Raw genomic sequence first — 25393 nt, 5'->3', positions numbered from 1 at the left:
ATTCGCATTACAGAAGGCATTTTGACAGTGGCAATTCTTTTAGGGGATCAAATAACTTTTTATTGTCGAATTCAAAGCCATGATCTAGGTATGCTTGTTTGTATGTGGCATAAAGAGAATTCATTAATAGTTTTGAGATCTTCGAAACTCGTTGCAATCTTCACAATACAGAGAATATAGAGAAGTACTCACAAATAGAATCACTCTGGGTGAGCTACAAAATTTACGTTGTGAATTTAACTAATGACACGCACGGTAGGACACAACGTCAAGGTAGATTAAATGGGGCTGATAAACTGAACAATAAATTGAAGCTTGAGATTTTCTGACGTATCGTCCGCATTTCGGCAGTACAGACCCATAAGTACGTTTAACAGCGGTGTTTGTTTGCTTAACAATGGGTTGACTGGTTTTACCAATTGTTTTTACAACCTTGAAACCAAGACATTGATGTTGCGACAACGGTGGGACTACAGGGTTGCCATTGGTCACAGAATCGCCTTTCGGTTCATTGAAGCTTAAAAACTCGCACTCATCACTGTTGATAGAAAGTCTTATAGAAAGGAAGTCACAGTGGAATCAATTCAGGTTGTCCTGCAAGTCATCTGTGGATCTTTTGAACAGAAGGACGTCGTCAGCGTATGTCAGGTAAGGCAGGTTGATACTGAGAAGTAAAAGAGAGGGAGAGGCGGGGTCCGGAATCTTCGAGATTGTGTTTTTGAAAATATGAAGACTAAGAATGCTCCACTGCCTCACGCCTCTTCTGATTCTGTTGGGACCTGAGGTTCTACCTTTCAATTTTGCAGAAAGTATTGAATTTTAGTACCAGAATCTCAGGGTTTTCTTTATGCTCGAAATTGTACAAGGAATTATTAGTAAATTCATTATTGTGAGACCTTATTAAGTCATATTCTTTTACCGGATAACACAATTATGGAAATTTCCATAGTAACGTTATAAAACATGTAAAATTTTATTTGAACTAGGTAGGAAACGCCGTTTAAATCTTAAGCAAATTGATAATCTTAAGCAACGTCAATGTCAAATTAGTTCAGGACTTATGACTTTGTGATGTTATTTATTATATATTATTATAGACCTATGCCAATGATGGTCAGATACCCGATTCTGCTTCTAGTGCCACTGCCTTGTTCTGCGGAGTCAAGGCTAACCTGGAAACTATAGGACTTAATAATAAAGGAAAATTTGAAGATTGCATTTCATCGTTAAGTTCAAGAGTTCCTTCAATATTCGACTGGGCACAGCAACAAGGTAATAGCAATTATTTTAAGCAACTGCAAAGCTATGCACCATACTACAGGCTAATGTACTTTAAAATACGAGGGTGAGATTGAAAGTTTCCGTCCTTCCGAAGAGATACTGCAAGCACTGCAAACTCCATGATCTGTCTAATTTTAAGGACAAAGGTCAGTTTTGCTAATTCCAGATAACAAAAAACCCTTGTTAGTATAATAACCATGCATTCCGTTTTATTTTATTTCCTCCTGGAAGAGACCTTTATCCACGTAATGTATTTGGCCGAATTAAGCACTTTAAGTATAACATTAAATAAATGGGATGGAAGCGTTCGTTAAACGAGGGAAGTATTTAAGATCAATTTCTCTTTTTTTTGGTAATAACTTTAAAATTTAAGAACTTTTAATTTTTTTTTGTCATGGAAACTGTTATTGTTTTTAAAAAAAAATAATACTTGTTTTTAAAAGTAAGCATCGTGGATATCTATTTGCGCCCAAGCCATACGAAGCATATGAAATTCTGCATAAAAGACGAAATTGAGGTGCTGAATCCTTTTCCATAACCCATTTAAATTAGAGAAAAAAAATCTCAGAAAGTATCTCATTACGACTTTCCTCTGGCCCGTGATATATTGAATATTGTTAGGAAATATTGGATGGATGTAAATAATGTTTGGTTAATCCTCCCTCTTTTTAAGTAAGTATGTCTGTGAGTGCCTCTGAATTTAGCTTATTCAGAGAATTTATAGTAGAACTACATGTAGGTATAAGAAAGAGGACTGCAGGGACTGAAAAATTTAAACAACCTTTAGCAAGTAGCTGAATAGGACTGTCTTCTGGTCCTTGAAATATTGAACATTGAATATTGATAGACTGAATAATCAGGAAAAACTGATAAACTGAATAAATTGAATAAGCTGAACATTGATAAAATGAATAAATATAAATGATTAGTTGGTCTTTCCTCTTTTGAAATAAGTATATCTGGGAGTGCTTCTGAATTCAGCTTATTCAGATAGCTTTTTAGTAGGACTATAAGTAGGCGAAAACGAGGACTATGGGGACGAAAAAAAACAGCAAGTAGCTCAATATGACTTTCTTTTTGGCCCGTGATATACTAAACATTGAATGTTGGCAGGAAATGATGATGAATGTAAATCATGTTTGTTCTTTCCTCCCTCTTTTGAAATAAGCATTTCTGTGAGTTTCTCAGAATTCGGCGTATTCAGAGAGCTTACAAGTAAGCTTATAAGTAAGCTATAAGTAATTATATAAAAGAGGACTATAGGTATGAACATATATACAAAATAAATATAGAATTTTTTTTCCTCTTTTAAAAATGGACAGAATGTACGTAACATTTTAAGCAGTTCAGGTCGTAATTGAGATCATTTGATAAAATTCACGACAAGATTAAAACTTCTTGATGAGTCGTGGGATACGAGTTACGGCCAATCGAGGAGCCACCCTTGTTTATAAGTCAACGTATTGACACCATACCTTTGAGATTTCCAGCCATCTTTATCAAATAAGAACATTCCTGGCAAATAGACTAAGATCACCTATAAGATTTGTCACTTTTTATAAATAGCACAGTCACTTTTTTAAATACAATTACTACTCACAATTCTTCCCAGCATCAATTCCCCTGATGCAGCGATGCACAACATTCATCCATCTCCCCCTGTCCAGAACAGTACGAATTACTCACTCTGATGAAATTTTAATTCTTTTAAAGTTTTTTTTTTGTGAACCCGTTTAAGTAAGTCCTGTCTAGCGCTTGAACCTAGTTGGATTGTCACATTGCACTATGTTGGCAGCTTACAACCTGTCTCCGAACAAATTGACTCAGGCATCTTAACCTTTCTCTTATTATTATTCCTAAAAATGGAAGCCAAACCAAACATTATGTACTGCATAGTCTTTGATATAAAGTTAATTGAATATAGATTATTATTCATAAATAATTTAAGAAATAATGTAATGGGCTATGAGGTCAATCAAAAGTATCAAGCTATTGCAAAAGCTTATATTTTAAAGTAACTTTTAAATACGTTGGTAACTCTAACGAGTCGTAGCCTACTGATATGAGGGGACAGTGGGCTCAAACAAATAATCTCAGGACTCTGTAAATCCCAGAATTTTCATGGTTTTCTCGATTTCTTGCATTTATTTTTTAATATTTATTTACCTTTTTTTAACAAAACTTACCTGGTTCTGTAGTTTTTTTCGCAAATCCATTGCTAGACATATTAGAAGGACTTATATAAATCTTGCCTAGGTACCTGCCTGGTAGGCTTATGAAAGCTGCAAAGGACTATTTTTTATGGCATGTTGCATCCGAAACAATGTCAAAAAACTTTAATGATACATACAGTATTCGATCAAGCCAGTTTTAGAATATTTGAATTTTACCTTAACATCTGCTGGACCCTGACTGCGGCTTGTAGTCTATATTGAATACATAAATCAATATACAATTTAATATCTTTCTCCAAACGACATTTTATTTAAGGAAAGGCTACTGGCTTCGTAACGACAACCAGAGTTACTCATGGAACTCCAGCGGCACTATATTCTCACTCGGCTTCTCGGTACTGGGAGGATGACTCGCGACTTCGTGATGAGTCACTGGTGAAATCACGTGGTATTTACCAAAGTGATGAGCAATTTGGGGGGCGTACAAAAAGTGGTCCAGGAGGAAGAGCTATGTGTAAAGACATTACAAGACAACTTGTTGAAGATGAACCAGGAAGAAATATTAACGTAAGTATCTAAATAATAACCAAATAATAATAAAATAATAAAATTATAAATAATAAATAAATAATGAAATTAAGGATTGTATCTGCTGCTTTACAACCCTTGAAATAAAAAGCTTACTTTGTATTTCTTGGCTTTCGTTTTGCAGAACTTGTGTGTTTTAAGGCTATAGATTTGTATTGTAAAACTGTTGAATATTAATTCAAGTAACATCTCTTTAATGTCTCGCAAACTCACACAAATTAAGTAAATATTTTAAAATGACATCTTCTCAGTTCTTTAATTGAATAAAAAAAAAAAAAAAAATCAAACTGAAAGTAAGGATCAACATTAAAACTTCAAATGAACAGAAACTGTTCCGTAAATGAGGTGGTTACCCACTCCTCGGTACCTCACTCTTTACGCTAAAGTTTGACTTTTTGTTCTAATTATCTAAGAATGACTCCTTATATACAAGGAACGTTTAATTAGAATAATAAGCTTTTTACAAATTCAAAAAGCACTTTAGCATAAAAAGTGAGGTAATGAGGAGGGGACAACCCCCTCATATATGCAATAAATTCTGTTCAATTTAAGTTTTAATGTCGCTCCTTACTTTCAGTTGAAAAACTTGTTTTTTATATTTAATTTTTGACAGTTTTAATTAATGCTGGGAAATCCAACCCCCCCCTCCCATATAAAATTCGCTTCCTCCACGAAAACTCCTCTGTGGAAAGATCCTTCCAAGTAAGCGCCCCCACCAGAACCCCCCCCCCTAAAAAAATATCACTATACTTCCTATACCCTTCCCCCAAGGAAACGTCCTTGATGGAAAGATCCTCCCCCGTAACCCCTTCCTCCTAACCCTCCACCAGAAAAAAATCCCTCCTGAAATCGTCTGGATACTTCCCATTAACAAATACTATATGTAAGCAACTGGCAAAGTTCATAACTTGCAGCCCTTCCCCCAGGGGCTATGGGAGGATCAAGTCATCCTCAAAGATATGGTTATTATACTTTTCGACCATGCTGAAGAAAATGGCTATCTCAGAATTTTTATCGGACAATTTTGGATAAAGAAGAGGTTGGGAGGGGGCTATTTGCCCTCCAATATTTTTGGTAACTTAAAAAAGGCACTAGAACTTTCAATTTCCAATCAAATGAGCTCTCTCCTGATCTCCCAGAACCACTGGTTCGAAACGATCATCCCTGTAAAACAAACAAAATAACAAATAAACACGCATCCGTGATCTTGCTTCTGGCAAAAATTTCAAAACTCGATGTTTTTGTATATAGGAGCGTGAAACCTCTACAGTAGGGTTTTCTGATATTTTTAATGTCATGGTGTGATTTTCATTATGATCACTAGATCTCTTAGGGATGTTTCCTTCTTTTTGAAAAATTAAAAATTTTCTCAGGCTCGTAACTTTTGACGTGTAGGCTAACAATAAACTTCATGAGTGTTTATATTATATTTTGAATAAGCATCAAAATTTGATTCTTCTGATGGTTCTATTATTATTAAGACTCTATTTCTTACAGTTTCGGCTACTATTGTGCCGCATCGCTCCTTAATTACAATTCGTCACCGCGAACTGTTTGATTAAAAATCTCTCCTTGTATGTCTTTGCACATCTTCTGTGTTTTCATGCTCCAGTTTTGCATTTACTAATGGATGTTAGTTCAAGGGGAAATCTTTATAGTTTCAATTCTCACATGTAAAAATAACATGATTTATGGCTGATATAAATCTGTTAAGTCTGTATAAATCTGTTGTAGCATCAGATATTAGAAAATAATACAATAATTGAAGCCTTGACATTAATCGAAGCCTGTATTGTATCTTTAACTGGGACAAGTCCTGACTGACTACTTCCTCTCAATTTCTTAAAATGATCAAAACAATACTTTAATGTTATGCCGCAGTTTCAGTCACCGTATTTAAAAATCACCACATTTCGTTGGTCATTTCGTTGGTCACGGTTTTTGAATCAGAGAAAAATAGCTGTCAAATAACTTCTGAAATTTCAATTTACCAACATTCAAGTGCTAGGACCAATAGTTAGGTAGATTAGTACCAATTTCCGTAAGGTTTGTTCGTTTTATGATAAAAGCATGAAAATTGATACACGTATGTAGAAAAATATGGAAAATCTGGCAGGGGGTAGAATTACATTTTCTTAGCGTGTTTTTCCACGTTTCACCGCGTTTTTCCGCGCGAAAAATCGTTTATTTTTGAAATTGAAGAATTTGAAAGTTTGAAGGAATGTATCTGGTTGATTCATGTCTGCTAATGCTGGACATGTGCCCACTTTTGAAATCAGATTAGTAGTTTTCAAGTTACCGTCATTTACATCATCGCGGGTCGTACTCGTTTCTCTATATTGAGGTAGTAGATAGGGCATCTTTCATGGCTGAATCGAGTATGTTGAGTCTGAAGATGCACTTACTTTCAACATTGCCGGGTTTAGACTGTCTTTCATACTTCTATATTTCAAACTCTGGTTCACCTTTATATGCAAGTGATGACTGTGGTCTGAATGAATGCGCTATTTGCGCGTTTAAAACGCGACTCGAAATATCTAATATCACTAGCAGGTTTAACAAGGCTACAATTTTGAAAAAAAATCTGACATAGTTGACTGTTTGATGCCAGAGCTTGAATAGCCACTACCCAGCAGTCTCTCAGCCATTGACTCAATATTTACTAGAAGGGTCTGTTCTAGTACACCTCATCGTTTCTAAGCCTGGAATTAGTTTCGATGAATATGCTCACTGAAACTTCGCTACTTACATAAGAAAGCAACATTACCAAACCGACGCTTAAAGGATTGGTCTCGTCTTTGACATCTACACCGACGACAGCCTAAAAAATGGAGCGCCTGAGAACAGAGAAACTTCGTGTTATGCCGTGAAAACCACAGACGAACCCCCCGTTCCTCGGATGAACTGGCATGGCATTTTGAAATCAACTGAAAACAAGAGTCGAGTCTTCCATTTTTTGGCGACTATGGTAGTCCAGGGATCGCAGGACATCTTTGTAGTGGCCATTCTTAAAGATACAGTTATTTCAACGAGCGATATCGCTTTTCCCAAAGGTCTCACACTTACCAACCACGAAGAAGGTGACAGTCTTGTGCTGCTCCATGCCTTCCATCAGGCCCAGGGTGACTATAATTTCATAGCCATCAGAGCTTTGGATTCTGATGTAGTTGTGATTGCAACATTTGTTCCAGTAGCTTCAGATGGGAAACCTGTTTGTCATCTGTGGGCATGGAGCAAAGACGAAAATACTGCCCATTCACGATATTAATTGTCGTCAAGGACCTGACACGTCTTGCAGCCTTCTATGTTTGCATGCATTCTCTGGATGCGATACGACTTCGTCTTTTGCTTTTCATGGTAAGCATGGTGTTTGGAAGATCTGAAAAGCTGTGGAATCCATTCTTCAGACTTTCGTTAGTCTTAGTACATCAGCAGCCCCGCTCCTAGATTGTCTCTTTAGAGAAATCCAGCGATTCGTCGTCATTCTTTACGAAAAATCAAGTGGCTTGTCTGAAGTGAACAGTATGCGGAAAGAGCCTTTCACACAAAAAACAGCTGGAATCGAAAGATTGCCCCCAACAGCAAATGCTCTTGAGCAGCATACCAAACGCGTTGTCCGGAACTTTCCCCACTGGATCCAGGTTCATATGGGTGGGGGAATTATGACGGCGGCTGGGAGCCTTTCTGGACTAATCTTCCTGAGACAGCAACAATTTGCAAAGAACTGCTCAAATGTGGCTGTAAAACAAAATGTCAAAACAGGTACAAATGTGCAAAAGCTTCCCTTAAATGCACAGATCTCTGTTTGTGCAAAAGTTGTGATAATCAGTACAATCAGTAGTGCACTTTTTGTAGCTTTAATTTTCAGAAGCCGATTTCGACCTGTATCCTGTCAGTGAGCACGTCATTTTCTTTTTTAGCAATCTTTATGATGAAACAAGGTATGGCATAGAAACCGTGGTTATGAAACTGGTAAATCCTGAACCAAGAATCCGATTGCAAAAATAACCCATATTTGGAATCGAGAGACTCGAAATAGTCAAAAAAGAGATCTTAAACTCGGTTATCGTTCATTCTCAAAATTCAGGTTTATTTCTTCGCGTGGAAAAACGCTAAGTAGCGCCGAACCGCGGAGACAAATTTGAACTTGCAACTTAGTCAATTCTTCACATTTTCTTAACATGATCATCAGTTTCTATGCGATTACGATGAAAAATACAAACTCAGAAATTGGAAATTACTCAAAAGTGCACGGAGCGTTAGTGATGAAAATGATGATAACTCAGTAACCAGAAATCGGACTAAAAGAGTAAGCACATTTTTGGGATCAAGAGAGACAAATTAGTCAGAAACAAACCTCTGATCAAAGAAATTTCTTACTCTGAAAGTCAGCTATTTTTCCCTCACATACGCAAAAAACTCAAAACAGCACGATAATCGAGTCGAAAATGTGGTTCTGCCCCCAGTCAGATTCTCCATATTTTTTTCCACATGTCTGCCAAATTTCATGCTTTTACCATAAAATAAACAAATCTGACGCTTATGTACCTAAGTACAATGGGATAAAATTTCAATGTACCTAACTACAATGGGATGACTACATGGTGACCCATACTCAAGGCTGATCTTAGGCAGCCCAATAACGCTGCCTAAGTAAAGAACGATGTTGGCACAATGTTTTTTTTTTCATACCAGGGCACTTCGTATCGAAGGAGTTGTCGTAGAAACTTGGAAAAGGGCTCATTCGATTGGAAATTGGAACGGCTAGTGCCCTTTTTAATAGTTGAAAGTTATTGGCACCTAACACCCCTTCCACGCCCACCATTTCCCCAAACACATCCAATCAAAGTTTTGGGATAGCCATTTTGTTCAGTGTAGTTGATTTCCAGATATAAATTAAGTTTTTGAGGAGGACACTCCCCCACAGCCCTCAGTGCAGGGGTTTTAAGTTATGCCCTGGGGGCATATAAGAACGATGTTGGCAAAATGTATTATTTTAATTTTTTTTCCTTTAGACCAGGGCACTTTTTATCGAAGAAGTTGTCGTAGAACATTCGAAAAGAGCTAATTCAATTGCAAATTGGAGTGGCTTGTGCCCTTTTTAATGGTCGATAGTGATTGGAAATCAACTAACACCCCTTCCACGCCACCATTTCCCGAAAGACATCCAATAAAAATTTTGAGACAGCCATTTTGTTTAGCGTAGTTGATTTCCAGGTAGAAATTAAGTTTTTGAGGAGGACACTGCCCCACAGCCCTCAGGGCAAGGATTGTAAGTTATGCCCTGGGGGCATACAAGATTCTTATAGAAAGTGTTGTCGTAGAAACTTAAAAAAAGGCTTATTCGATTGTAAATTCAAAGGGCTAGTGCCCTTTTTAATAGTCAAAGGTGATTGGAGGGCAACTAACCCCCTTCTCACACCCACCTTTTCCCCAAACACATCAAAAAATTTTTGAGATAGCCATTTTGTTCAACGTAGGTGAAATTTTTGGAAATTAGGTCTTTGAGGATGAACCCCCCCCCCCAGGATTCCTCAGGGCAAGGGTTGTAAGTTTTGCCCTTGGGGCATATAAGGTTTTTATAGAAAGTACTGTCATAGAAACTTCAAAAAGGGCTCATTCGATTAAAAATTTTGCTGGCTAGTGTCCTTTTTAATAGTCAAAGGTGATTGGAAGGCAGCTAACATCCCTTCTACGCCCACCATTTCCTCAAAGATATCCAGTCAAAGTTTTGAGATAGCCATTTTGTTCAATGTAGTTGAAAGTTCTGGAAATTATACCTTTGAGCAGGACACTCCCCCACAGTCTTCAGGGCAAGGGTTATAAGTTATGCCCTGGGGGTATATAAGGTTTTCATTGAAAACTTAGTCGTAGAAACTTGAAAATCAGTTCATTCGATTGGAAATTCAAAGGGCTAGTGCCACTTTTAATATTCGAAAGCGATTGGAGGGCAACTAACCCCCCTCTCAGGCCCACTATTTGTCCAAACACATCCAATCAAAATTTTGAGATAGCCATTTTGTTGAACGTAGTGGTAAGTTCTAGAAATAAGGTTTTTGAGGATGACCCCCCCCTCCCAGCAGAGCCCTCAGGGCAAGGGTTAGAAACTATGCCCTGGGGGTATATAAGGTTTTTATTTAAAGCTTTGTTGTAGAAACTTGAAAACGGGTTCATTCGATTGGAAATTGAAATGGCCAGTGCCCTTTTTATTACTCGAAAGTAATTAGAGGGCAACTAATCCCTCTCTCACGCCCACCATTTCCGCAAACACATACAATCAACATTTTGAGATAGCCATTTTTTTTCTACGTAGTTGAAAGTTCTGGAAATTATGTCTTTGTGGATGATAACCCCCCCCCCTCAGCCCTTAGTGCAAGGGTTGTAAGTTAAGCCTTTGGGGCTTATGAGGTTACTAATAGAAATAGTTGTCGTGTAAACTTCAAAAAGGGCTCATTCGATTTGAAATTGAAACGCTTAAAGCCCTTTTTAATAGTCGAAAGTGATTAAAGAAAAACTAAACCCCCTCTCATGCACTATTTTCCAAAACACATCCAATCAAAATTTTCAGATATTCATTTTGTTCAACGTAGTTGAAAGTTCTGGAAATTAGGTCTTTGAGCATGACAACCCTTTACCCCCACAACCCTCAGGGCAAAGGTTGTAAGTTATGCCCTGGGGGCATATATGGCTTTTATAGAAAGTTTTGTCGTAGAAACTTCAAAAGGGCTAATTTGATTGGAAATTGAAAGGGCTAGTGCCCTTTTTAATAGTCGAAATTGATTGAAGGTTTTCTAACCCCCCTCTAAAACCCATTATTTACCCAAACACATCCAATCAAAATTTTGAGATAGCCTTTCGTTTAACGTAGTTGAAAGTTCTGGAATAGGTCTTTGAGGATGACAACCCCTTCAACGCTTTCAGGGCAAGGGTTGTAAGCTATGCCCTGGGGGCATATAAGGCGCTTATAGAAAACCTTATCGTAGAAAATCAGAAAGGGTTCATTCGTTTGGAAATTGAAAGGGCTAGTGCCCTTTTTAATTGTCGAAAGTGGTTGGAAGGCCTGACATTTTTATAGTAAAGATCGATCTGGGTACAATGTATTATATTTTTTTTTTTTTTTTGTATAGACCAGGGCACTTCGTATCGAAGGAGTTGAAGTAGGAACTTCGAAAAGGGCTCATTCGATTGAAAATAGAAAGGACTAATACCGTTTTTAATAGCCGAAAGTGATTGCAGGGCAGCTAGTCCCGCTCCCACACCAACCCTCCCATTTGCCCATTATGTTTAAAAACTAAAGGTTGCCTTAAGATTAAATCACAATGCTCTCTTTTAATGCTAATTCCCGATAAGGCATCTCACCAGTATCCCAAGAATGATTGAGGGTATTATGTTCAAACTTTCGGGGCTATTTCTGCTCTTAAAATTTAGCCAAATCAAAATAGAGTCAGTGTATCAACAGATTTAACAGATTGTTTTGTGAATGGTATCAAGTTTTCTATTTCAGGTCAACTAGAGGAGGTATGAAACTAAATTAAACACTACTATTTGTGTCCGGATTTTTAAAATGTTGTATATTCTGAAAAATTGCTGAAAATTTTTTCCAGCATGCAAATAGCAGGCAAACTATAAAGTCTTAAAAAAAGAAAAGATTTAAAGTATTATTTTCTTTTTCTCTGAAAAGACCATGTCAATATAAAACGAACAGAAATTAATTAAAAAAAAACATTTTCCACAAAATAATTTTTTGAAAGAAAAGTAAAGAACTCTATTAAAACAGAAATGAGCAAAAACTAAAATTCAATAATCTACCAAGTGTGAAACTACCACAAATCAGCATCGATAAATAAATGAAACCCAAAACGAACAGAAATTACAATAAATAACCGAGTCAAACTCAAAACGAGCAGAAATTAAGATGAGTTTGGCTCAAAACCCCTATGCCTTTCCAAGGCCAGAACATAATTTGTCCTTTACTGAAAAAAAAATACAAATAAATGTGAATTGTCAGTTTGATATACATATACTGATATTTAGTAATCAAAATGTTAATATTATTTGATTTATTAAAGTTATGAAAGTAAAAACATTTAAATTTTTTTAGTAAATTACTAATTTTGTTCTGGCCTTGGGAAGGCATTGGGGTTTTGAGCCCTACTCGTCTTAACTTCTGCTCGTTTTGAGTTTGGCTCGGTTATTTGTTGTGATTTCTGTTCGTTTTGTGTTTTATTTCTTTATTGATACTGATTTCTGGTAGTTTCTCGCTTGGTAGATTAATTGATTTTATTTTTGGCTCGTTTTTGGTTTAATGGAAATCTTTACTTTTCTTTGAAAAACATATTTTGTGGAATTTTTTTTTTAATTAATTCCCAGAAAATATCAATGCTATATACCGATGCATTTTTCGGTCAAGTTTAAAGCTTTAAATAAATCAGTGCTAAGGAGCGCCGGAAAAAGGAATTTGAATAAAGAGGGAAAGGACATTTTAAAGAGTAACAAAGAGGGAATTAGGGAATTAGAAAGAGGGAAGTAACAAAGAGTATAAAAGGGAAACGGAAATTTATTTGGCAGTAAAATGGCCGACATGTTATGGCATACAACTCAACCCCTATGATAAATTCCAGATTTCAAAAATTTCAAACTTTATGTCTTCTCTTCTTTTCCTCTATCACCAGTGTCCAAATTTGCGAGATACCAAATCAGTTTGGCACAGCTTGGCTAGAAATCCAATACTATATGCATGTCTTCGGTAGTAAAAAATTGGAATAATGGCTTGCAAGACCATCACAAAAAATGTTTGGGTTTGGAAGAATAAATAAAAAAAACGAGTTTTTTTAACTGAAAGTAAGGAGCGACATTAAAACTTAAAACGAACAGAAATTATTCCGTATATGAAAGGGGCTGTCCCCTCCTCAACGCCTCGCTCTTTACGCTAAAATTTTTTATTGTTTAAAAAAAATAGAGTTGTAAGAAAGAGTCAAACTTTAGCGTAAAGAGCGTGGCGCTGAGAAGGGGACAGCCACTTTCATATACGAAATGATTTCTGTTCGTTTTAAGTTTTAATGTCGCTCCTTACTTTCAGTTAAAAAAACTTGTTTTTTTATTTAATTTTTGAACGTTTTTGAATTAATATAGGCTTTGATTTTGGCTCACCGTACATGGATAATTAAAACAAAATTTGCATGTTAATTTTACTTTTGATTGGTTAAATGGCTTTCTCGAAACTTGTTGAATTTTATTTACGAACGTTTTTATTAGTAATAAATATACGTAACTTACGAATTAACTTACGTATCGAACTTCTATATTCATATATTTTTCATTCGCATATTAGGGGATTTGCCCATTAGTCAATACCTTGCTCTTTAAGCTGAAGTTCAAAATTTTGTTCCAATTCTTTAAAAATGACCCCTTAATCACAAAGGCCGTTAATTAGAATAATTAGTTCTTATGAAAGTACTAAAAAATGCTTGGCTTAAAGAGCATGGTATTGACTAGGGGGTGAACCCCAATTATATAGCTAATATTTTCTGTTCGTTTTAAGTTTTGATGTTGCTCCTTACTTTCAGTTGAAAAACTTGTTTTTTTATATTTAATTTCTGATTTTTACTTAAATAATGCTGGGGAGTCTGGCGCCCCCTTCATAGCAATTTCCCTTCCCCCATGAAAACTTCATTCGCGGAAAGATCCTCCCACATAACCCCCGACCCTCTCCCATTACCAGAAAAAGTTCCCCCTGAAAACGTCTGTATACTTCCCAATAACCAATGCTATATGTTAACATTGGGTAAAGTTCATAACTTTCAGCCCTCCCCCTGGGGGCTTCGGGGGATCAAGTCAACCGAAAAGACATAGTTATCACATTTTCGACCATACTAAACAAAATTGGCTATCTCAAAATTTTGATCGGGTGACTTTGGGGAAAAAATGAGCGTGGGAGGGGGCCTAGTTGCACTCCATTTTTTTTCACTTAAAATAGGCACTAGAACTTTTAATTTCCGTTCCAATTAGCCCTCCTAGGATATTCTAGGACCACTGGGTCAATACAATTACCCCTGGGAAAAAGAAAAAAAACAACAAATAAACACGCATCCGTGATCTTTCTTCTGGCAAAAAATGGAAAATTCCACATTTTTATAGACAGGAGCTTGAAACCTCTACAGTAGGGTTCTCTGATACGCTGAATATGATGGTGTGATTTTCATTAAGGTTCCATAACTTTTAGAGGGTCTTTTCCCCTTCTTTCGAAAATAAGCCAAATTTTCTCAGGCGCGTAACTTTTGAAGGGTAAGATTAAACTTGATGAAACTTATATAGTTGAAATCACAATTAAAACCTGATTCTTTTGATGTATCTGTTGGTATCAAAAGATTAGAATTCACGAATTAAATGAAAATAATCGTTCTATTATACAGTGAAGAGATAGCTGGGTCTGTGGTTTGAGGGGAAATACATATGCTAATTACCAACAAATAAAAACGGAATAACTAAACATGAACAAAGACTAATAGTCTCCGGTTAAATAATTACAAGGAAATTTAACACGATTAAAGAAAAAAAACTTTTTTGACCTCTTGAATTTACGTTTGAGAGAAACGGAGATCGGAGTTTTCGTATATGAGACAGTACCAGGCGTCACAAGGAACTGGTTCCACTAGTTTCTTAACCTCTGTCGGTGGAAAAAACTAAGCTTTTTTACAACTAATCATCAGTATCCTTGAAAAAAAAACAATACAGAAGGAAGTAAAATACATCGGCTTCCAGTTTATCAAAAGGGAGTATATGCAAAATCATTGGAATTGCTAAGGGTAAAAACTCGAAAGATTCAAGGCAGGTAGAGTGGGGACCTTAAACTTAATCAAAAGACACTGTGTACATCCACGTTGTCAAAACTGTGTATCCACAAATTCTAAGGAACGGAAAAGGACATGTCTTAGGATTTTTTGGGGAGGATTGAAGGGGATGTTGAATTCAGCGAAAATACACTTTAGGCATCCAGGTGGCCTAAAAAGGTATCTGAAATATCTCAGGGAGGGCTAATGGTATTAAGGTAAACTTCCAGGGAAAGCTGAGAAAGATGTTAAACTAGATCAAAAAACGCTATGTGCATTCAGTTTGCAAAAATAGCTAATCTGTAGCATCTCAGAAATGACTGAGGCTATTAAATTTAAGACCATCAAGACATCTTTATTTAGGTTTTAGAATCAAGAGAGCCTCAACCAGAAAAAAGGTGATTATATTAATTCTTGAAGGCCTAATTTTGCTTTCGTTTTTTAAACAACAAGTCAGAATTCTTTACAATAAATAAGCTCAAAGCATATACATTTAAATAGTCAATCTGTTAAAACAAACTATTACAAAACATGATTTTTGATAATCAAATTTTATCTTAGACCTTAGATCCGCTTGTGCCTCCTAAGGCACCCAGGACATCAAGGAGGAGCCAATCCTGTTCTCTCTGGTTTTCTTCTGTCTTGATGTTTGCTCATCCTTGTAAAATGGATGTTTGCAGGTTTCTTAGATCTCTTTGGTAGGTCCGGCGCAGTGTGTTTCTGGGTCTTCCTCGGCTGCGAGTTCCTGGTGGTTGCCAGTGTTAAGCCACTTTTGGGAGTATATGGTCATCCATACGTAGGACGTGGCCCAAATATCTCCACCTTCTGACTCTAATGATGTCGGTTATTAGAGGTGGTCGCGTCATTTCACGGATGAACTGGTTTGTCACCTTCTGTGACCAATGGATGTTTAATATTCTACGAAGAAACGAGTTTCCAAAAGCCAGGACTCTTCTCTCTAGCCGGGTCGCTCCTTACTTACAGTTCGTTACCACGAACTGTTTTATTAAATAAAAAAAAAGTTTTTTTAACTGAAAGTAAGGAACGACGTTAAAACTTAAAACGAACAGAAATTATTCCGTATATGAAAGGGGCTGTCCCCTCCTTAACGCCTCGCTCTTTACGCTAAAGTTTTTCATTTTATAACAAAAATAGAGTTGTGAGAAAGTCAAACTTTAGCGTAAAGAGCGAGGCGTTAAGGAGGGGACATCCCTTTTCATATAAGGAATAATTTCTGTTCGTTTCAAGTTTTAACGTCGTTCCTTACTTTCAGTTAAAAAACTTGTTTTTTTTATTTAATTTTTGAACGTTTTTGAATAAATGCACTTTTTGATCTTGGCTCACCGTACATGAATAATTAAAGCAAAATTTGCATATTAATTTCCTTTTATTTGGTTAAATGGCTTTCTCGAAACTTGTTTAATTTTATTTACGAACGTTTTTATTAAAAAACGGGGGTGAACTCAATCATATATGTAATATTTTCTGTTCGTTTAGAGTTTTGATGTTGCTGCTGTTGCAGCTGAAAAACTTGTTTTTTTTATATTTAATTTCTGATTTTTTAAATAATGCTGGGAAGTAAGGCGTCCCCTTCATAGCAATATCCCTTCCCCCATGAAAACTTCCTTCATGGAAAGATCCTCCCACATAACCCCCGACCGACCAACCCCCCCAACTACCAGAAAAAATCTCCCCTGAAAACGTCTGTATACTTCCCAATAACCAAAACTATATGTTAACATTGGGTAAAGTTCATAACTTTCAGCCCTCCCCCCGGGAACCTCGGGGTATTAATTCATCCTAAAAGACATACTTACAATATTTTTGAACATTCTGAACAAAATGGCTATCTCAAAATTTTGATCTGGTGGCTTTAGGAAAAAAATGAGCGTGGGAGGGGGCCTATTTGCCCTCCATCTTTTTGTTCACTTAAAAAGGCCACTAGAACTTTTAATTTCGATTCCAATGAGCCCTCTCAGGATATTCTAGGACCATTGGGTCGATATGATCACCCCTGGGAAAAAGAAAAAAAACAACAAAAAAAACAAATAAACACGCATCCGTGATCTTTCTTCTGGCAAAAAATGGAAAATTCTACATTTTTGTAGATAGGAGCTTGAAACCTCTAAAGTAGGGTTCTCTGATACGCTGAATATGATGGTGTGATTTTAAATAAGGTTCTATAACTTTTAGGGGGTCTTTCCCCCTTTTTTCAAAAATCAGCCAAATTTTCTCAGGCGCGTAACTTTTGATGGGTTGGATTAAACTTGATGAAACTTGTATATTTAAAATCAAAATTAAAATCTAATTCTTTTGATGTATCTATTTGTATCAAAATACCGTTTTATAGAATTTCGGTTACCATTGAGCCGGGCCGTGGTAACGAACTTACAGTTCGTTACCACGAACTGTTTGATTCAGGTGCCATGTTTTTGCTACATAGAGTAGTATTGATATAACAATGCTGTTGAAAAGGCGTAGCTTTAGGCACAGAGAAAATCTCTGAGATCTCCATACTTGACGTAGTTTGTTGAAGGACCCATTTGTCTGTCCCATTCTGGTGAGTATTTCTCTCTGCTATCGAGCCAGTTTTCTCAATGATTAAATAAAAAAAAAGTGTTTTAAACTGAAAGTAAGGAGCGACATTAAAACTTAAAACAAACAGAAATTATTCCGTATATGAAAGGGACTGTCCCCTCCTTGACGCCTCGCTCTTTACGCTAAAGTTTTTTATTGTTTTAAAAAATAGAGCTGTGAGACAGAGTCAAATTTTATCGTAAAGAGCGAGGCGTTGAGGTGGAGACAGTCCCTTTCATATACGGAATAATTTCTGTTCGTTTTAAGTTTTAATGTTGCTCCTTACTTTCAGTTTAAAAAACTTGTTTTTTTTATTTAATTTTTGAACGTTTTTGAATAAATATAGGTTTTGATCTTGGCTCACCGTACATGAATAATTAAAATAAAATTTTCATATTAATTTACTTTTATTTAGTTAAATGGCTTTCTCGAAACTTGTTTAATTTTATTTACGAACGTTTTTATTAGTAATAAATATACGTAACTTACGAATTAACTTACGTAACGAACTTCTATATTCAAATATTTTTAATACGTATATTATGGGGTTCGCCCTCTAGTCAATACCTTGCTCTTTAAGATAAAGTTCGAATTTTGTTCCAATTCTTTAAAAATGACCGCTTAATCCCAAAGGCCGTTAATTAGAATAAATAGCTCTTATGAAAGTACTAAAAAATCTTTGGCTTAAAGAGCGAGGCATTGACTAGGGGGTGAACCCATTCATGTATGTAATATTTTCTGTTCGTTTAAACTTTCGATGTTGCTGCTGTTGCAGTTGAAATACTTGTTTTTTTATATTAAATTTCTGATCTTTTTTTAAATGATTCTGGGAAGTCTGGCGTCCCCTTCATAGCAATGTCCCTTCCCCCATGAAAACTTCCTTCATGGAAAGATCCTTCCACATTACCCCCGACCCCCCCACTACCAGAAAAAATCTCCCCTGAAAACGTCTGTATACTTCCCAATAACCAATACTATATATTAACATTGGGTAAAGTTCATAGCTTTTAGCCCTCCCCCGGGAACTTCAGGGGATTAAGTCATCCTAAAAGACATACTAATAATATTTTCGAACATGCTTTTTACAAAATGGCTATCTCAAAATTTTGATCAGGTGACTTTGGGAAAAAATGAGCATGGGAGGGGCCTAGTTGCCCTCCATTTTTTTGGTTACTTAAAAAGGGCACTAGAACTTTTAATTTCCATTCCATTGAGCCCTCTCAAGATATTCTAGGACAAATGGGTCAATATAATCACCCCTGGGGAAAAAAAACAAACAAGCAAACAAAAAAACAAATAAACACGCACCCGTGATCTTTCTTCTGGCAAAAAATGCAAAATTCCACATTTTGTAGATGGGAGCTTGAAACCTCTACAGTAGAGTTCTCTGATACGCGAATATGATGGTGTGATTTTCATTAAGGTTCTATAACTTTTACGGGGTCTTTCCCCCTTTTTTCAAAAATAAGCCAAATTTTCTCACCTAACTTTTGATGGGTAGGATTAAACTTGATGAAACTTATATATTTGAAATCAGCATTAAAATCTGATTCTTTTGATGTATCTATTTGTATCAAAATACCGTTTTCTAGAATTTCGGTTACCATTGAGCCGGGCCGCTCCTTACTTACAGTTCGTTACCACGCACTGTTTGATTCAGGTGCCATCTTTTTGCTACGTAGAGTAGTATTGGTATAACATTGCTGTTGAAAAGGCGTAGCTTTAGGCACAGAGAAAATCTCTGAGATCTCCATACTTGACGTAGTTTGTTGAAGGACCCATTTGTCTGTCCCATTCTGGTGAGTATTTCTCTCTGCTATCGAGCCAGTTTTCTCAATGATTAAATAAAAAAAAAAAGTGTTTTAAACTGAAAGTAAGGAGCGACATTAAAACTTAAAACAAACAGAAATTATTCCGTATATGAAAGGGACTGTCCCCTCCTTGACGCCTCGCTCTTTACGCTAAAGTTTTTTATTGTTTTAAAAAATAGATCTGTGAGACAGAGTCAAATTTTATCGTAAAGAGCGAGGCGTTGAGGAGGTGACAGTCCCTTTCATATACGGAATAATTTCTGTTCGTTTTAAGTTTTAATGTTGCTCCTTACTTTCAGTTTAAAAAACTTGTTTTTTTTTATTTAATTTTTGAACATTTTTGAATAAATACAGGTTTGGATCTTGGCTCACCGTACATGAATAATTAAAACAAAATTTTCATATTAATTTACTTTTATTTAGTTAAATGGCTTTCTCGAAACTTGTTTAATTTTATTTACGAACGTTTTTATTAGTAATAAATATACGTAACTTACGAATTAACTTACGTAACGAACTTCTATATTCAAATATTTTTAATACGTTTATTATGGGGTTCGCCCTCTAGTCAATACCTTGCTCTTTAAGAGAAAGTTCGAATTTTGTTCCAATTCTTTAAAAATGACCGCTTAATCACAAAGGCCGTTAATTAGAATAAATAGCTCTTATGAAAGTACTAAAAAATCTTTGGCTTAAAGAGCGAGGCATTGACTACTGGGTGAACCCATTCATGTATGTAATATTTTCTGTTCGTTTAAACTTTCGATGTTGCTGCTGTTGCAGTTAAAATACTTGTTTTTTTATATTAAATTTCTGATCTTTTTTTAAATGATTCTGGGAAGTCTGGCGTCCCCTTCATAGTAATGTCCCTTCCCCCATGAAAACTTCCTTCATGGAAAGATCCTCCCACATAACCCCCGACCCCCCCCCCCACTACCAGGAAAAATCTCCCCTGAAACCGTCTGTATACTTCCAAATAACCAATGCTATATATTAACATTGGGTAAAGTTCATAGCTTTTAGCCCTCCCCCGGGAACTTCAGGGGATTAAGTCATCCTAAAAGACATACTTATAATATTTTCGAACATGCTTTTTACAAAATGGCTATCTCAAAATTTTGATCAGGTGACTTTGGGAAAAAATGAGCATGGGAGGGGGCCTAGTTGCCCTCCATTTTTTTGGTTACTTAAAAAGGGCACTAGAACTTTTAATTTCCATTCCATTGAGCCTTCTTACGATATTCTAGGACAAATGGGTCAATATAATCACCCCTGGGGAAAAAACAAACAAGCAAACAAAAAAACAAATAAACACGCACCCGTGATCTTTCTTCTGGCAAAAAATGCAAAATTCCACATTTTGTAGATGGGAGCTTGAAACCTCTACAGTAGAGTTCTCTGATACGCGAATATGATGGTGTGATTTTCATTAAGGTTCTATAACTTTTACGGGGTCTTTCCCCTCTTTTTTCAAAAATCAGCCAAATTTTCTCACCTAACTTTTGATGGGTAGGATTAAACTTGATGAAACTTATATATTTGAAATCAGCATTAAAATCTGATTCTTTTGATGTATCTATTTGTATCAAAATACCGTTTTCTAGAGTTTTGGTTACCATTGAGCCGGGTCACTCCTTATTTACAGTTCGTTAACTGTTTGATACTTCCCAGATATTTGAACTGGACAACTTGCTCAACATTTTGGTCGCTAGATTTCATGGACAGAGGAGAGTCACTAGTCGCCATGCATTTGGTTTTCTGAGTATTCACACGTAGGCCAAGATGGTTTGCCTTTGCGGTGACCTCGTCAAGTAGTTTTTGAAGCTGCTTTTTGCTTAACTCAAGCACTGTTAAGTTGTCTGCGAAGTCAATATCATTGACCTGAACTTGATCAATGGTTGATCAATATGTTTCTATATAGGTGTGGAGAGCAAATACCCAAGGGTGACTACAGGCGGCATTGAATAGAGGAAATACAACGGCAAATCCTTAGCATTGCATGGGTAGGGGATCTTTGCAGGATTCTTTTTTATCTATAGTGTGGTTTCCAGAGATTTTTTTGTTATCTCAACTGTGCTCCTAGCCTACTCACGAAATCTGGGCGATTTTGGTATTTATAGCCTATAAAAAAAAGTATTTCCTACAACACATTTCTTTCGCATAACCAAAGATTTTTACAGATTTTCCTGCATTCGTATACCTTCCCCCAGTAGAAAAAAGTTCAAAAGTCTGTCTTTTAGTGAATTTAAGCCTAATTTTCAATTACTCCAGTCTAACCTTGAGTTGTTAAGATTGGTGTAAACTTGTCCACCTCCCCCCCCCTTTACTATTCAAAAGCGTATCTTTGATTGGTTTTCAGTCAAATTTTCAAAATTTTCACTCTAAAGCCTGTATTTTTTCCATTACCTCGCTCTCTGCAGTTTTTTGCTACTCCTGGGTTTGAATTCTAGGTCTCATATTAGTAAGATGAGATCCCACACAGCACGCAACACAGCACGTAACACAGCACACAAACACGGCACATAGTACTACTAGTAGTACAACTTTCACTTCTGAATTTCATTAAAAAATCTCTATCACAATAGAAAATCCTAGAATTACACTGTTTCACTTTTCAATTTCTGCAACCAAATCCTAATCCTAATGTTTTTAATCCATGCTCTTCTATATTATCGCTAAATCCTTCCGCTTTAATATTTTTCATAAATCGTCTATTGCCTCACAGGACTAGCTGGCTGCTGCATTATTATAGCGAGCTGTATGAGGTTTCATTCAAAAGCAAATATTTGTATCTTTTTAATAAATTTTCTTTATAATAGAATTTTCTAGTTCAACTCAAATGGAATATTTTGGTTTCTCCTACAATGATCTCCTTAGCCTACGATTTAGAGTCTGATGTGGTTCGGGAAAGTTTTCTTATGTGCTTTATGGCCACAATTTTTGAGCTCATCTTACCAAGAAGGCTAATACACCTATCCAATCTCCCCCTTCTCGCTATTATTATTTTCTTTCAAAATTCATATTTTCTCTATAACTCTAATTTTCAAATATTAGTAATAGCCAATCCTAGCAAGAGTAGTAAGCGCCCAATTACCACTGAATCTGATTGCGTAATATGTCTTACCAGGGGCCAGTGACCTATTAATATGAACCCTACATGGGTTGGCAGACAGGTTTTCTATTATGAGACTCATTGTTTGTGTGTCAGTCGATTAGAGAAAGCTTGGTGGTTAGAGCATATAATAACTTGACTGGTTGGTTTTTTAAAGAACTTGCCAAGGTATAATGTACTCAATTAAAAAAAACCCGATATAATATCCGTACACTGCAACCCAATTTTCATTGTGTTTTAAGACATTGTTTATAGTACACCATATATTATTAACTTTTGAAAACAATGGATTCGTCAATTTTCAATGTGAGTACACTTTTCATTCTTTTATTTCCCGAAAAAAAATTTAAAGAAAAACGTTTTACTAGTAAATTCAAATTTCAGAGGGGCTTAGATCACCCCAGGAGAAAAAAAATCGTTTTACTAGTAAATTCAAATTTCATGGGGGGGGGGGACTCAGCCCCCCACCAACAACACAAAGCTTAAAATATGATGCGTATATTCGATAGAAACGGCAAAGCACGCTTTTTTCTATTATGTAAAACAAAAAACTCCCTTTTCCATTGCTCTGTTAGGAACATAATTCTGTAGTTTTAGTTCTTTTTCGTTCAAAAGAATCCTTTCCCAATCCCGCATTTAAAATGTACTATCTTCTTCCGCTCTAAATAAAGCCATCTGTGTTTAACATGTTACCAAAGAGGGGATGATTTCAAAACAACATTCCGCTGCAACCCGGATCTAATTACTCTAACTGTTATCGGTCTGATGTGATCTGTTCGCGGTATGCGTCTTATCGGGATTAAGAAAAAAAAAGACGGATATGTGCGATTCAAGGCTCATTGACAAAAGAGTTTGTTTTTTGACCAAATTAGATAGATATTTTTCAATTGTATTTGATGAAAGTAAAAGAATTTCATAGATGATTAAGAGGCTTTTATAAAAATATATGACAGGGAAGAGGGCAATGAATTAATTCTAACACAGTTTATCTTTACTTGGTATCCGTTAAAAACGAAATTTTTGTGTTAAATGAGTAATTCTTGTATCTTTTAAAAGAGCTTTAAGGGGTTTGAGAGAGACTCTGTTCCCTGATTCCGTGTGGTTAGAGGGGGTTCTTTGTGCAGACTAGTTTTTTCTTCTGTAAAAAAGAGAATTGTTTTTTTCCATGCTAAATTTTGCCTTCTTTTTAAGAAAGAGGATTCCTACAATTACCCTCCCCTGGAAAAGAGAGATAAGACTAACGGCGTTGCTCCAATACAACAAGTGGAGATAGACGGTCCATTGGGGGCCACTCACATCCATTCCAGACCGACGCTGCCTGCTCAAAACTCACCAGTGCCAGCTCCTATGCAGCCAGGTAGAAAGCTGAAAAGAGAATGGATGGTTGCTCACATGATGGGGAGTCTCACTGGCTCACCTGTAAAAGCCAGTGACATCGCCACCACATCTATGCAAGAAACGGACGGTACTCAACAGCAGTCTGAATTTGGAAATGTGAGTATTTTCACCTCTAGCTTCTACCCTATTTTTATCCAACTTTTTTTTTTTAAATGGTACGTGTTAAATATTCGGGAAACATACGAGTAGAAAAAATGCTTCACTACAGATAAGGCTATTGTGTTTTTTGTGAACTTTCTGAGGGAGGAGGGGGTAACTTTTTAGTTTAAATAATTCTAGGAGGAATTGGGTTTTGTTGGATGGTATGGAAAAATGGTACGTGTTAAATATTCGGGAAAAATACGAGTAGAAAAAATGCTTCACTACAGATAAGGCTATTGTGTCTTTCTGAGGGAGGAGGAGGTAACTTTTTAGTTTAAAAAATTTGTTTATGAATAGAAAAACACTTCACTACAGATATGCCTATTGTGTTTTTGTGAGGGAAGAGGGGGTAATTTTTTAGTTTAAATAATTCTAGGAGGAATTGGGTTTTGTTGGATGGTATGGAAAAAATGGTACGTGTTAAATATTCGGGAAACGTACGAGTAGAAAAATGCTTCACTACAGCTAAGGCTTTTTTGTCTTTCTGAGGGAGGAGGTGGTAACTTTTTAGTTTAAAAAATTTGTTTATGAATACAAAAATGTTTCACTAAATAAATGGCTATTGTGTGTATGTGAACTTTCTGAGAGAGGAGGGGGAAACTGTTTAGTTTAAATAATTATATGATGAATTGTGTTTTGTTTGATGGTATGGAAAAATGGTAAGTGTTAAATATTCGGGACACATACGATTAGAAAAAATGATTAACGACAGATAAGGCTATTGTGTCTTTCTGAGGGAGGAGGAGGTAACTTTTTAGTTCTAAAAATTTGTTTATGAACAGAAAAACGCTTCACTACAGATATGGCTATTGTGAACTTTCTGAGGGAGGAGGGGGTAACTTTTTAGTTTAAATAATTCTAGGAGGAATTGGGTTTTGTTGGATGGTATGGAAAAATGGTACGTGTTAAATATTCGGGAGACGTACGAGTAGAAAAAATGCTTTACTACAGATAAGGCTATTGTGTCTGTCTGAGGGAGGAGGGGGTAACTTTTTAGTTTAAAAAATTTGTTTATGAATAGAAAAACGCTTCACTACAGATATGGCTATTGTTTACTTTCTGAGGGAGGAGGGGGAAACTTTTTAGTTTAAATAATTCTAGGAGGAATTGGGTTTTGTTGGATGGTATGGAAAAATGGTACGTGTTAAATATTCGGGACACGTACGAGTAGAAAAAATGCTTCACTACAGATAAGGCTATTCTGTCTTTCTGAGGGAGGAGGGGGATAACTTTTTAGTTTAAAAAAAATTTTTTATGAATAGAAAAATGTTTCACTACAGATAAGGCTATTAAGTTTTTGTGAACTTTCTGAGGGGGGAGGGGGTAACTTTTTAGTTTAAATAATTCTAGGAGGAATTGGGTTTTGTTGGATGGTATGGAAAAATGGTACGTGTTAAATATTCGGGAAACATACGACTAGAACTGAACATGATATTTCAACTTTATGAAACAGTGCTTATTTTATATAAAAAATAAAACTTT

General features: G+C 36.1%; 1 protein-coding gene across 1 annotated transcript in view; it reads left to right on the top strand.

Moving 5' to 3' along the window:
* Positions 1–25393, top strand: part of LOC148950803 (alkaline phosphatase, tissue-nonspecific isozyme-like) — a 169231-nt gene that overhangs the window by 111230 nt on the left and 32608 nt on the right. The window contains exons 3-4 of the mRNA XM_089090015.1: positions 1098–1272; positions 3772–4022. Of these exons, the coding sequence (XP_088946141.1) occupies positions 1098–1272; positions 3772–4022 (426 nt within the window). The remainder of the gene's footprint in view (positions 1–1097; positions 1273–3771; positions 4023–25393) is intronic.

This window comes from Artemia sp. Qi Xiang Cuo, chromosome 6, assembly GCF_049724085.1.
Source record: "Artemia sp. Qi Xiang Cuo chromosome 6, ASM4972408v1, whole genome shotgun sequence".
Classification (NCBI taxonomy): domain Eukaryota; kingdom Metazoa; phylum Arthropoda; class Branchiopoda; order Anostraca; family Artemiidae; genus Artemia; species Artemia sp. Qi Xiang Cuo.
The sequence above is the reverse complement of the archived record's forward strand: the minus strand, read 5'-3'. Positions and strand labels throughout refer to the sequence as shown.